Source organism: Acartia tonsa, chromosome 2, assembly GCF_053477335.1.
Source record: "Acartia tonsa isolate MP-2025a chromosome 2, ASM5347733v1, whole genome shotgun sequence".
In the NCBI taxonomy this organism is placed as follows: domain Eukaryota; kingdom Metazoa; phylum Arthropoda; class Copepoda; order Calanoida; family Acartiidae; genus Acartia; species Acartia tonsa.
Window position 1 is genome coordinate 36,801,827 of NC_137261.1, and position 13,067 is coordinate 36,814,893.

The window sequence follows — 13,067 nt, forward strand, 5'->3', positions numbered from 1 at the left end:
ATCCCCAGCCGGCTCCAGCCGAGTACCGCAAGCTGATGCTGAGTAACCTGCCGGAGTACCGAGGACCGCCCAAGCAATCCTGGAATTCCCACATCCGGAGATTAGAAATGTCATGGGTGGCTTACTGTGTGCCCCCCCATGACACACTGAATCGCCGCAACGCCCTCTTACTATCCCTGGCGGGGCAAGCGGCGGAGATGGCCTCTCATCTGTTTGGCGAGGCAGGCCAAGCCTTGACATACGAACAAGTCAAGGCCGAGTGTGAAATGTTATTTCGTCCAGCCTATGAGTCTCAGACCCTGAAGCAAGCCTTCAGAGACTACAGGCAGCACTCGACAGAACCTATACAAGCATACATATCCACAAAGTGTGCGTTGTATAGGAAGGCCTATAGCCACGAGGACCTTGAATTATTGATAGACGAATTAAATCGTGGCATTCGTAACGCTAATGTGAAACGTGAAATGATGGGTCATGAGATCGCCTCGGTACCTGAGTACACGAGGCGAGCCATGTTTACCGTGACCATGATCACCAAGCAGCTGAAGGAGGGTGTGTGCCTAGTGGACGCCACCGACGGGCTCACGGGATCGGCCAGCGTCCAGTTGCCCCAATACGATGAGTCGGAGCCAATGGAGATTGGTGCCTTGGCTCTGGGTCTCCACCAGATGGGGAAGGTTGCCCCAGATGACAAGATTCCAGGCCGCTGCTATCGCTGCCATGGGAAGGGCCACCGAGTCAGAGATTGTCCTATGCCTATGGAGGTCAGCCTAGAAGAGAGACGCACCCAGCCACGCCGTGACCGCCCTGCCAAATGTGAACGTTGCCATTACGCAGGCCATACGGCAGCCGAGTGCAAGGCTGACTGGGACCAGGTAGCCGGCCGGAGACGCATCGCCGACAAGGGCGCTCCCTCAGGAAAGCCCAGCAGAGTAGCCAACATGGAAGGGAGCGCGCCCCCAGCAACACTCTAGCAAGCAGCCGCCCCCAGTACAGCGGGCCGAGCCGAAGGAATGCCGCAGTTTGGAACCATCCCAGCTAGGATCAACGTGCTGGGAGGAGCGGCTGAACCCAATCGGGTTGGCCTGGGCTTCAGCCTCAACCACTTGGGACCGGAGTTCGTGCAGCCAACCAACATTGCAGAGCCAGAAGTCCTGAGGCCTCAACCCTTCAGCCTCAACATGATGGGGCCTGCCAGACCGAGTCTACCCAGCAAGAGTGGAGGGGCGCTACCCAGCGCCACCGAGGCAGTGTACGGGGAGGCCCTGGCGGCCGCTGAGCGAGAGAGGCAAGAGGCGCTAGCCAGCGCATCGGAGTCGATGTATGAGGCGCCACCCGGCGCCGCCACGTGGGAAGGACGAGAGGTGCGCCCCCGCACCCCCAAGCTGATGTCTGGGGCGGCAACCGCCGCCGCCACCTGCGATGACTGGGGGGTGCTATCCAGCGCCCCCACACTGGTGCCTGGGGCGACAACCGTCGCCGCCCTGAGATACCTGGACCCTGGAACGAGCCAGCAGCCCCAGAGGGAGGGGTGACATCTGTCACCCCCAGTCAGCCCGCGCCACCAGCCAGCAGGGAGGGTCCAACTATCCATCATCCAGCGCCACCAGCCAGCAGGGAGAGCCCAGCCATACACCATCCAGCGCCCCCTGCCAGCAGAGGGAGCCCAGCCGTCCACCATTCTCAACTGAGCCAGGATAAGTTAAATTTGACAAATGTATTGTATCCCTCTATTTGGAATTATAAGGACTTGCCTGTGCCACATGCACCTGAGTTCCTAGGGCAGGGGAGGGATGTAATACAGGGCGAGCCTGTGCCACACGCACTCCAGCCCCATGCCACTGGGCATGCCATGGACAAGGGAAGGGACCCCTTGGGGCTAGGGGAGCCAACACCCAGGCAGGCGCCAGTCGCCTGTCAGTCTGTCATTGGGGAGGGTATCGGGACGCCCCGGGCGTCCAAAGATAACGCTCAATGGAAATTTATATCTAGCCAGGAGCAGCCCAGCAGTGTCCAGCCCCAAGAAGCAGTTGTGGCCCAAGCCGAGGATCCCCAGATGCGTGCGCGAGGTCGATGGCTGTCTGGTAGATTCTCACACTGGTGGATGGTCCTGTGGGGCCTACTGCTCGCTGTGCTGGCTAAGCCACAAACCTAAAAATTCAATGTTAAGGAAAGAAAACGAGTACCCCTCCTGGTCAACTATTCATCTGTACCTGTAATCCTGCCTGTACCATGAAGATGTTATAGTAAAATTATTTTATATATTTTCTTTCTTTCTGTTTAAATTACAAAAAATATTAAGCAAAATTTTAAAACTTATCAAACCATTTCAGAAAGATAATTCAATTTTTAACTCCGTGTAGCCACCTCATGTTCCATAGCTGGCTCAAGACCAAGGAGGAAAATGAAAAGTAAGCTTTCTTATAAAAAAATGTAATACAAAAATTCCTTAATTTTTAATTCAATTGATCAATTATCAAATTTTGTTATTAATTTAGAATGTGACTGCCATATGAAAGATTGTGTAGCTGCATTAAATTAATCTATCTTATTGCAAGAAGTGCTTGGTTGCATAAGAATCAAGGTAACTACCTATAGTACCTACCTAAAAGAACATTTATAAACTTTTTAATAATTTGTTACTGTGTCCTTAAAGAAATCAATATTTAGACTACAAGCTGTGTACCTGAAAAGCTGGTCAAATAATTGTTAACTGTGTACCTATTAGGTAATAATCAAACAAAAATGTATTTTTTTATCATTAATTTTATATCATTAAAATCTTAGCCTAAACATATTATTCAATTTAGATGTTTGTTGTGCTGTACCTGATATTTTATGTTGGCATAGCAGCCTTCTTACCCTTCTCTGGTAAATATTTAATAAAGAAAAATTCAAATTCAAATACCCAGAGATAGTTAAATTTTAATAAAAAAGAAAAGAAAAAATATTTAATTTTTAAAAAAATTCTTTTTTTATAACTGCATGCTCTTTTCCTTTTTAGTCATTACGAGCGCAGTGTGTTTGAGTAAAATTACCAACCCAGGCAACTTAATATACCCCCAGAGGTAAATTTATTATTGTATATGTATTTTATGTTTTAAGCTCCAAGTTTATTCCATAGTGTAATACTTTACAAACTTATTTTATCATCTATTCTTTTAAAATTTTATATTTTAATTTTTATATTATCCTTTTACAAAACATAAATTCTTTTTTAGTTTTGTGAAAGCATAGCTGAGATGTTCTTCTTCTATTTCAAAGTTAAAATGCTGTCCACAGACTATGTTAACCATGCCTGTTCCTTGTCCATCGGAGCTGCCTACTGAAGCAGGGCGGATGCAACCCTCCTACAAATTCCCAGGTTGCACATTCACAAAACTGAGGACTGCGGATCTACAAAACTGAAGACTGACGTCTTGAATTCAACAACGTCAAAAATTGGATCTTACGTCCCAAGATAAACAACTGGACGAGAAGCAGCAGGCCAAACGCTGCCAGTAAGGGACAGACTAGCCTCGGCGGGAGGCAAGACAGACTCAGGCCATAAAAGCGCCGCCCGCGGATATGTTAGCCCCACCCAACAGAGGTGGTGCCACTTGTTATTCGGCAGTGCTAATGTCATGCCAATAAACTTAAGAAGGCTGTCGTAAGACCAACGCAATTAATATCCCGCCACTGGTGCTTGTTTACTGGCCCAGTATTGAGTAGGCCCGATTATTCAGCCAATGAAAATTACGCAGAAAGAAGTAGAGGCTTTAGGTCCGCCTGTCACACTTCCACCTCGCCGCCGTCCAGCGCCGCCTTATACAATACCTCGAACCAACAGAGTTGTGCACAGCCCGCCTGGAATTACTGGCGGCAGTCGTATCCCTCGTACCCCCCCTACACAAAGGTGGTCAACGGACGTACAGCCACCTTCAGGGCCCAGGTCTGGCTTCACAGGTATAAGGGGTAGCTTCGAACACAGCACAACATCTCCCGGCAGACGTGTAAGCTTTTCCGGGGAACCGCCGCAGCCGTCACCGTCTCTAGCTGGTATAGAACCAATTCTACCAGCCCAGCAACCAATAACAAGCAGTGAGACCGGACCAAGCACGCCGTTTTCGCCGTACAGGGACGCAGTTATTGACGAGGCAGGTGCAACACCAATTACTCGCAGCTGCCACCGATTATTAGAAGAGTTGGACTTAGATTACAACCCTAACTCAACTACAGCACAAACCCACACTGTATCTGTTTTCTACCCTGCTGAAACAAACAACGTTGCAGAGATGGCGCAGCGGCTGCAGGATGCTAAGATAAGTGTTGTGGAGATGAAACTAATGGTTGAAGACTTCGAGCCAGCTGTTGGGTCTCCAGGTACACACTCTGTGGAGAGGCTAGAGGCTATTTTAAAACAGCTTGATGATGCTGCTGCCACCCTACGTTCAGCCCGAGCCGTCTTTGATGTGTATGAAGGCAATGATGGTACTGTCCAAGCCCGCAATGATGCTGCCAGGGATACACACAACCGCGTTCGTACTATGATAACTGGATTAACAGCACACCTAGCAACCCGCCGTAATGAGCAAGGTAACGGTGCACAAAACCAGCCACAGAACACAGCTGCTGCAGCTGCCCCCCGCCTGAACAATGCCCAGATAAATGCAAAGAACAGACGGGTTGAAAATGCAGTCACAACACTAATCCCAAGAGCTACTGATTTGGAGTCAGAGTTGTATGCAATCACAGACAGCAACCTGACCTCTGACAGCCAGCTGCCAGATCTGATGAACCGGCTAAAGGAGTCAACAACCCGCAGTTGTGATGTCATCAAGAAATTGGAGTTTGCCATCAAGGATGCAACTGACTTGGATAAGGATGATGAAGCTACACAGCTGCACAATGCACAAACAAGTCTGGAAGCTGAACTTGAGGCTGCCAAGGCACAGGTAGAGGATCAGCAGATCATCTTTGGTTTCAAGGCCCTCTGCTCAACTAGTGAACACCGCGCCAAAAGTGTCACAAAGCCCCTGTTTGATGGAACCACTGGTTTAGACATGTTCTCATTTCAGCGTGAATTCAAAGCTTATATTGGCAGTATTCCTGGATTGACAGAGGCTGAGCGGCTGAAAATATTGATTGATCAATGTCTCCAGGGTACACCTCAGACTATATGCTGCCAAGAAACATCTATTGACAGCTGTTGGAAGAAGCTGTTGACCCGATTTGGTTCTGTACCTGACATCTACAACAAGTTCCTAGATGAGCTGGATGATGTTGGACGCCAGCCATGGAAGGAACCATCACAGCAACTGGACTGGCTGTACAAAGTACAAGCTGTGCTTCTGAAGATGAAGAAGTTTGCTGCAGAGATGGATCCTAGCTGGGGTGCAGAGGAGGAGCTCTACAGATTGAATCTGCACAGAAAAGTTAGAGACATGTGTGTGAAGGCCAAATTAGATGAATTGCTGAAAAGATACATCTGCAATGCAAACAAGGTTGGTATACAGAACAGTGGCAAATGTTTTGGTATCCTGCTGGACTTCTTAGAGGAGGAGATCAACCTGAAGGCCTTCGAAGTCAGTGAGTACAATGCCACCAACGGCAACAAGAGTAAACGTACCGCCGCAGCACCACCTGACCGCCAACGACGACGCCCGGACAAAGAGAAGGAGAAAGAGGTGATATTAGCAGCTGACAAGAACAAAGGTTATGAAAAAAATACACCTGCACGTACAGACTCAAGGCCCCTCACCAAGCCATTAGAGCAGAAGGGCCCAGGTACAAAACCTGCAACAAGAGAATGTACTCTCTGCTCAGCTAGCCATACTCATCTGTATATGTGCCCCAAATATATCAAGTCCAGGGTCAAGGAAAGGATGAAGGCTGCAACCATGTCCAAGAGCTGTATGAGGTGCCTGCGCATGGATGCAGGGTTTGACAGTGCAGACATGGATGGGTGGTGGTCCCAACATGCAAATGACTGCAGAACAGATCATTTCTGTAACATTGGTAAGTGTGCACGCAGCCGCCACCGAGCACAGCGACACATCCTATGCTGCCCGCTGCACATTGATGAAAACAAGAAGCGGCTTGACAACTTCAGGAAGGCCGTAGGAGAACCACTACCTGACGGGGACCTGCTGTTCAACATGGCAAGTCATGCAGAGAGTCTGTTCAAAGCTGATAGTGACGCACAGCTGCCGCCTGATGTTCACCCTGATGTTGAATCCCCCTCAATTTTTATGTTGCAAGAGTTGGAAGCGGACAGTGGAGCACCCCTGCTCCTGTTCTATGACTCGGGCTGCTCAAGTGCCTGTATCAGCACAAGAGGTGCAAAACATTTGGATGGTGTAGAGGTAAGGCCTGGACCAACTTACCTGAATGTTGCTGGTGGCCAGACCATCAGACTTGACCATGGTGACGTCATGGTATATCTCAAGCTTGCAGAGCCACATGAAGGTAAATACAGAAGAGCTGCTATCACAGGTATGATGATGAATGATGTCACCACCTCCTTTCCTGTATGGGACCTTGATGAACCTTACAGAGAGATTCAAAACAGCTACCATGGTAAGGCTGAGCTGCCTACTGTCCCTAGAAGTGTTGGCGGCGGCCAGGTAGATATTCTGCTAGGATCCAAGTATACATGGTTGTTCCCAAAGCTTGTGTTTACACTGCCAAGTGGTTTAAGTCTCTACAAGAGTATGTTTGCAAGTAAACATGGTCATAGAGGTGTACTTGGAGGTCCCCATGAAGCATGGCAACATGCTGGTGCTGCTATCCAACAGCTGGGTGCCTTTGCTTACCTGTGTAATGAAGTTAAAATGTATCAGGCTTTTACGGATACAAGGATGCTGGATGGATGGATGATTGAGAAAGGCCCAGTGGAAGATGACAGACAGGATGACTGTCCCTTTGATGATATGAAGGGAGACGCTTATCAAGCTAAGGTAGTTGAGCGCAGATACTTTGACCTGGAAAATGTTGGATCTGAAGCCCCTTACAGATGTGTTAAGTGCCGTGGCTGCCCTATATGTAAAAAAGGCGCTACTCTTGAGCACCAGAGTCTGAAGGAAGAGCGGGAGGACCAAATAATACAGCAGTCAGTGAGATTCCTACCAGAGCAACAGCGTGTTGAAGCAGACCTACCCTTTGTCATTGACCCTGAAGAAAATTTAGGCCAGAACCGTCACATTGCCATGGCAATCCTACAGAGCCAGATGAGAAAGCTACGTCAACAGCCAGAGCAAAAACGGGAGTTATTAAAGAGTCACAATAAACTAGCTGACAATGGGTACAGCTGCCGGATAGACGAGCTACCTGATGATATCAAGAAGGAGGTTGAGTCAAGTGAAACCTACTACTACCTGCCATGGAGGACAGTAACCAAGGAAGGGTCGTTGAGCACACCTACCAGATGCGTCTTTGATGCCAGCAGCGGCACACGCACAGGCAAGTCGCTGAACGATACACTTGCTAAAGGCAGCAATCGTCTTGAAAAGCTGCTCCACCTGCTTATAAATTTCCGTGCAGGACCACATGCCTTTGCCACAGATATCAAGATGGCATACAACAATGTAGCATTGACGCCTAAATGTTACAAATGGCACCGCTACCTATGGTATCCTGACTGCAATCCTGACCTGGAGGTTGAAGAAAGAGTCATGAAGACGTTGATCTATGGTGTAGTGAGCAGTGGTAATCAGACAACAGAAGCAATACAGCAGGTAGCCGAATATTGTGAAGCAAAGTTTCCTGAACACAAGGCTGGCACTGATGTCCTGAAGGAGCACACCTATGTTGATGATTCCTCTGAGTCATCTGATTCTGTTGAAGAAAGGGCTGTACAGGTTGGAGGTCTTAATTTTGCACTAAGCCTGGCAAAAATGCAAGTCAAGTCATATGTCCTGTCAGGTGAGAAGCCAGATGAGTCTGTTTCAGCAGATGGCAAGTCAGTAGGTATGCTAGGCTACAGATGGTTACCTGAGGAAGATGCCTTAACCTTGGAACCAAAACCGTTGTACTTTGGCAAGACCCGCCGGGGCAAGCGGCCAGAACCAGTGGAAGGTGATGTACGAGCTGCACTGGAGAGGAATTTCACCAAAAGAACACTCTTAAGCAAGATGGCTACCAATTATGACCCGATTGGACTTGCAACACCAATCACAGCTCAATTCAAGCGTGACTATAGTGTGATTACTGGACTTGGAACTGATTGGGATGATGGATTGCCTGCAAGCTACTTAGATACCTGGGTAAGCCATCTGAACACAATGCAACAGCTGCCAGAAGTCAAATTTCCACGAGCAGCTGCTAATTCAGGCAAGGTTGATCTTCTTGTGTCCACTGATGCTAGCAAGGATCTTGCTGTTGCCTGTGCACATGCACGCTATACCGCCTCTGATGGATCCATTCAGGTCAGGTTAGTTGCAGCAAAATCCAAAATAGTGACTGGACTGACCATACCAAGGGCAGAGCTGCGAGCAGCCGTGCTTGGCGCCACGCTGAGCCGTTCAGTCATCAACAATTTTAAAAACAAGATTGAGAATGTGTATTTCTTCTCTGACAGCACCATTGTCCTGTTCTGGTTGAACAGTGACACCAGACCAATGAGCATTGGTGTAAGAAACAATGTGGTGGAAGTGTTAAGGTTCTCGGACAAAGCTCAGTGGAGACATGTGGAGTCCGCCAACAATTTAGCAGATACTGGAACCCGACCTGGCACAACTACCTCAGACATTGATGAGAACTCCAGCTGGCAAAATGGGATGCCATGGATGCGGCTCCCTAAATCAGACTGGCCGGCAAGAAGTGTGGAAGAGATCAAGTTATCTGGAGAGGAAGCAGCTGCAGCAAAAGCTGAGATCAAGACAGCTATGACAGCACTTGCTTTGGAAGACACCATTGCAACCAGGTACAAGTTCTCTAAGTACATTCTTGATCCGGTAAAGTATGGCTGGCGCAAATCAGTCAGATACCTGGCAATACTTCGTAGATTTGTTGTCTGGTTGGCCGCCAGAAATAGTAACAAGTTGATCTCAAACTATCTACCTGGTGTAACTGTGATCACAGATGGTCTGACAACAGATGAAATTTCAGCGGCTGAAAATTATTATTTCCGTCTGGGTACAGCCGAAGCAAAACAGTTTTGTAAGCCCAAGGACCTTGAGGGAGCACAAGAAATTGACAAGATCCTGCACTATAAAGGCAGATTAGTTGACAGTGATGACATCCATGATCCAGGTAAAATCTTTGCTGATCTGAGCCCTGTATCCTTCTGTAAACCGATTCTGGACCGTTATTCGCCAATATCATATGCAATCATGACATATGTACATCAAGAAAAGGTACACCACCGGAATGTCAACCAGACCTTGTTGTACAGCAGAACCATGGCCTACATTGTGAAGGGGAGAGACTTGGCGAAGGAGGTGCGTGAGAAGTGCATGACCTGTAGGAGAAGAGTTGCAAAAAAGGTTCAGGTAGAAATGGGCAAAATACATGAAAGCCGGACGACTGTGGCGCCGCCATTTTACAACTGCCAAATTGACATTTGTGGCCCCTTTGACGCCCATTGCGAACACAATCACCGTGCAAAGGTCAAAGTTTGGTGCTTAGTAATTAAGGATCCAGCTACAGCTGCAGTTGCTGCACACGTCATGACAATGTGCAACACAGATGCGTTCCTGACAGCTTTTATGAGATTCTGCTATCTACACTGTGTCCCAAACAAGGTCTATATTGATGCTGGCAGCCAGCTGAAGCGCGGCTGCAAGGAAATGGAGATTAGTGTTGGCGATACCACACGAACTCTTGACAGCAAATATCAGGTTGGTGTTTAACATGATGTTGCCCCCACTGGGGCACATCATTATCAAGGATGTGTTGAGCGGAGTATTGGAGAGATCAAGCGCCTGTTTCATATCACCTTCGATGGATTAAAACTGGATATCCTAAACTATGAATCTGCATTTGCTTATGTTTGCAGCGAGTTAAACAACATGCCACTGTGTCTAGCCGGACGGGCGGAGTCATTAGACAGCATTGATCTGATCACACCTGCGCGGCTGATGCACGGTCGAGCTAGCAACCGCATTCTGATGACACCCTGCACCATCTCCAAGCCGACCCGGATGTTGAAGCAGTTGGAAGCAGTCTACAATGGTTGGTGGAAGGTATGGTATAATCAGCGGCTGACCGACTACATACCAAGAGGCCGGAATCATGGGACAACTGTCAGACAGCCAATCATAGGAGACGTCATTATTTTCATCAAGGTTGAAGGAGAAAGGTTTGCAAATAACAGAGCATTCAAGCTTGGTATCATCACTGAAGTGTTTCCTTCCAAGGATGGTCATGTCAGAGCAGTTGAAGTTTCATACAGAAATTCATCAGAAGCTGTCACAAGAACAACCAGGAGAGCCGTGAAGCATATAGCTGTTATCCTCCCGGAGGACGAGTTAATGCTGACAGAGATCCTGGAGAAAGCTGCAGCCAGAGCCGATGCGATGTTCATCTACAACCAGCCGACCCTACCCATCAACATCGAGTACATAGAAGTGGTGGACACGTGCGGAAGCCAGTGACAAATGTCACAAATCACCCGCACACACACACAGGTTTTATTAGTAAAAACATTATTTGCATAAATAAACATTATATATTTGTGTTCATTACTAAAACCTATCTGAAAAATATCTTTCTTATCCAAACTATCTGAAAAATATCTATCTTTCCCAAAGTTTTATAATACGAAAAAAACTCTACAAAGTTCGTTAAAATGAAAAAAAAATAATCTTGTGAAAAATATTACCAAAGCAAATTGAAAAATATTTTATCAAGTATAATTAAAGTCCCTGTGAAAAGTTTGAACAACAATAAGGCTTTCAAAAATCGCGTTTTTTGTCTTTCATAATTCCTTATTGACATAAAAGAAATTTTTGTGAAAAGAAAAATAAACAATAGGGCGACGTTTTTTTATTATTCAAATAATTTGGAAAATACCAAGTTTGCATACAAATCCGCTAAAAACAATACAAATATCAATTTTAAAAATAAAGTGATAAATACAAATGGAAAAAAAATCCGCCGGATCTAAGTATGCTTTTAAAAAAGTGAAAAAAAGTCGTTCTCGTTCTAATAACAACAAATTAAATAGCCGAACGCTATTGGTGATAAAAATAGCGAAATAAAACCATAAAATTATTATTTTTTCCATAATAATCCCGGAAAATAATTAAATTCCCGTAAAATAATTATACGTAAATGTCGTCGTTGATCGTAGACGCGCGAATGCCGCGTTCAATTATGCAGTATGTAAACAAATATTTTAGTTGCAACTATACAGTGAAACATTAAACAGTTAATTACTTGAAATATGTTTAAATGCTTTTTATCAATATAGTGATGCTTTTTATCAAATTTTATAGTATATTGCCTCGAATTAAAGTGAATATTAATCGTTTGTTTTATTTTTATAAGCTTTTACCAAATACTTAAAGATTTTATTATAGTTTTTATCATTTTATGCCATAGTTATTTTATGAGCCGATAAATGTTTTAAAATAAACTTGTTATAAATAAAATTAAAATTGTATTATGGTCGAATTTGGATGATGGCCGTAAACTGTCACATCTAGACATTGCCCATACTAGTCTTGGAGCTTTTGATGGAGGAGTGCCGTTTTCATTTTTCTGCCCGGGAGTGTGCTGGCTAAGCCACAAACCTAAAAATTCAATGTTAAGGAAAGAAAACGAGTACCCCTCCTGGTCAACTATTCATCTGTACCTGTAATCCTGCCTGTACCATGAAGATGTTATAGTAAAATTATTTTATATATTTTCTTTCTTTCTGTTTAAATTACAAAAAATATTAAGCAAAATTTTAAAACTTATCAAACCATTTCAGAAAGATAATTCAATTTTTAACTCCGTGTAGCCACCTCATGTTCCATAGCTGGCTCAAGACCAAGGAGGAAAATGAAAAGTAAGCTTTCTTATAAAAAAATGTAATACAAAAATTCCTTAATTTTTAATTCAATTGATCAATTATCAAATTTTGTTATTAATTTAGAATGTGACTGCCATATGAAAGATTGTGTAGCTGCATTAAATTAATCTATCTTATTGCAAGAAGTGCTTGGTTGCATAAGAATCAAGGTAACTACCTATAGTACCTACCTAAAAGAACATTTATAAACTTTTTAATAATTTGTTACTGTGTCCTTAAAGAAATCAATATTTAGACTACAAGCTGTGTACCTGAAAAGCTGGTCAAATAATTGTTAACTGTGTACCTATTAGGTAATAATCAAACAAAAATGTATTTTTTTATCATTAATTTTATATCATTAAAATCTTAGCCTAAACATATTATTCAATTTAGATGTTTGTTGTGCTGTACCTGATATTTTATGTTGGCATAGCAGCCTTCTTACCCTTCTCTGGTAAATATTTAATAAAGAAAAATTCAAATTCAAATACCCAGAGATAGTTAAATTTTAATAAAAAAGAAAAGAAAAAATATTTAATTTTTAAAAAAATTCTTTTTTTATAACTGCATGCTCTTTTCCTTTTTAGTCATTACGAGCGCAGTGTGTTTGAGTAAAATTACCAACCCAGGCAACTTAATATACCCCCAGAGGTAAATTTATTATTGTATATGTATTTTATGTTTTAAGCTCCAAGTTTATTCCATAGTGTAATACTTTACAAACTTATTTTATCATCTATTCTTTTAAAATTTTATATTTTAATTTTTATATTATCCTTTTACAAAACATAAATTCTTTTTTAGTTTTGTGAAAGCATAGCTGAGATGTTCTTCTTCTATTTCAAAGTTAAAATGCTGTCCACAGACTATGTTAACCATGCCTGTTCCTTGTCCATCGGAGCTGCCTGCTGAAGCAGGGCGGATGCAACCCTCCTACAAATTCCCAGGTTGCACACTCGCAGCTGTGTGGCCTACAACTAGCTATGTCTTGGTAGGGTGGGACTGTGCCAACCCCACCCATGTCACCGCCTACAACAAGGAGCAGATGTGTAGCAAGGAGCCGCTACACCAGGAAGTGCCCTTGGGC

The 13,067-nt window shown here is 44.7% G+C and overlaps 1 protein-coding gene and 1 long non-coding RNA gene across 5 annotated transcripts; both read left to right on the forward strand.

Annotated features, from left to right (window-relative positions):
- Window positions 1–2,133: 2,133 nt before the first annotated feature.
- Window positions 2,134–3,317, forward strand: LOC145311710 (uncharacterized). Of its 4 annotated transcripts, XR_013876766.1 has the most exons (5): window positions 2,134–2,411; window positions 2,499–2,584; window positions 2,671–2,728; window positions 2,811–2,871; window positions 3,005–3,317. It is a non-coding gene; the product is annotated as an uncharacterized LOC145311710 (long non-coding RNA). The 4 variants fall into 4 exon arrangements; XR_013876763.1 differs by having other exon boundaries at window positions 2,134–2,728; window positions 3,005–3,068; window positions 3,222–3,317; XR_013876764.1 differs by having other exon boundaries at window positions 2,134–2,584.
- Window positions 3,318–3,728: 411 nt separating this feature from the next.
- LOC145312531 (uncharacterized) lies at window positions 3,729–12,826 on the forward strand. The gene is made up of 3 exons (XM_080151786.1): window positions 3,729–12,291; window positions 12,374–12,434; window positions 12,568–12,826. Exon 1 carries the CDS (start codon window positions 3,729–3,731, stop codon window positions 9,828–9,830), a length of 6,102 nt encoding a protein of 2,033 aa, XP_080007912.1. The 3' UTR covers window positions 9,831–12,291; window positions 12,374–12,434; window positions 12,568–12,826.
- Window positions 12,827–13,067: the final 241 nt, after the last annotated feature.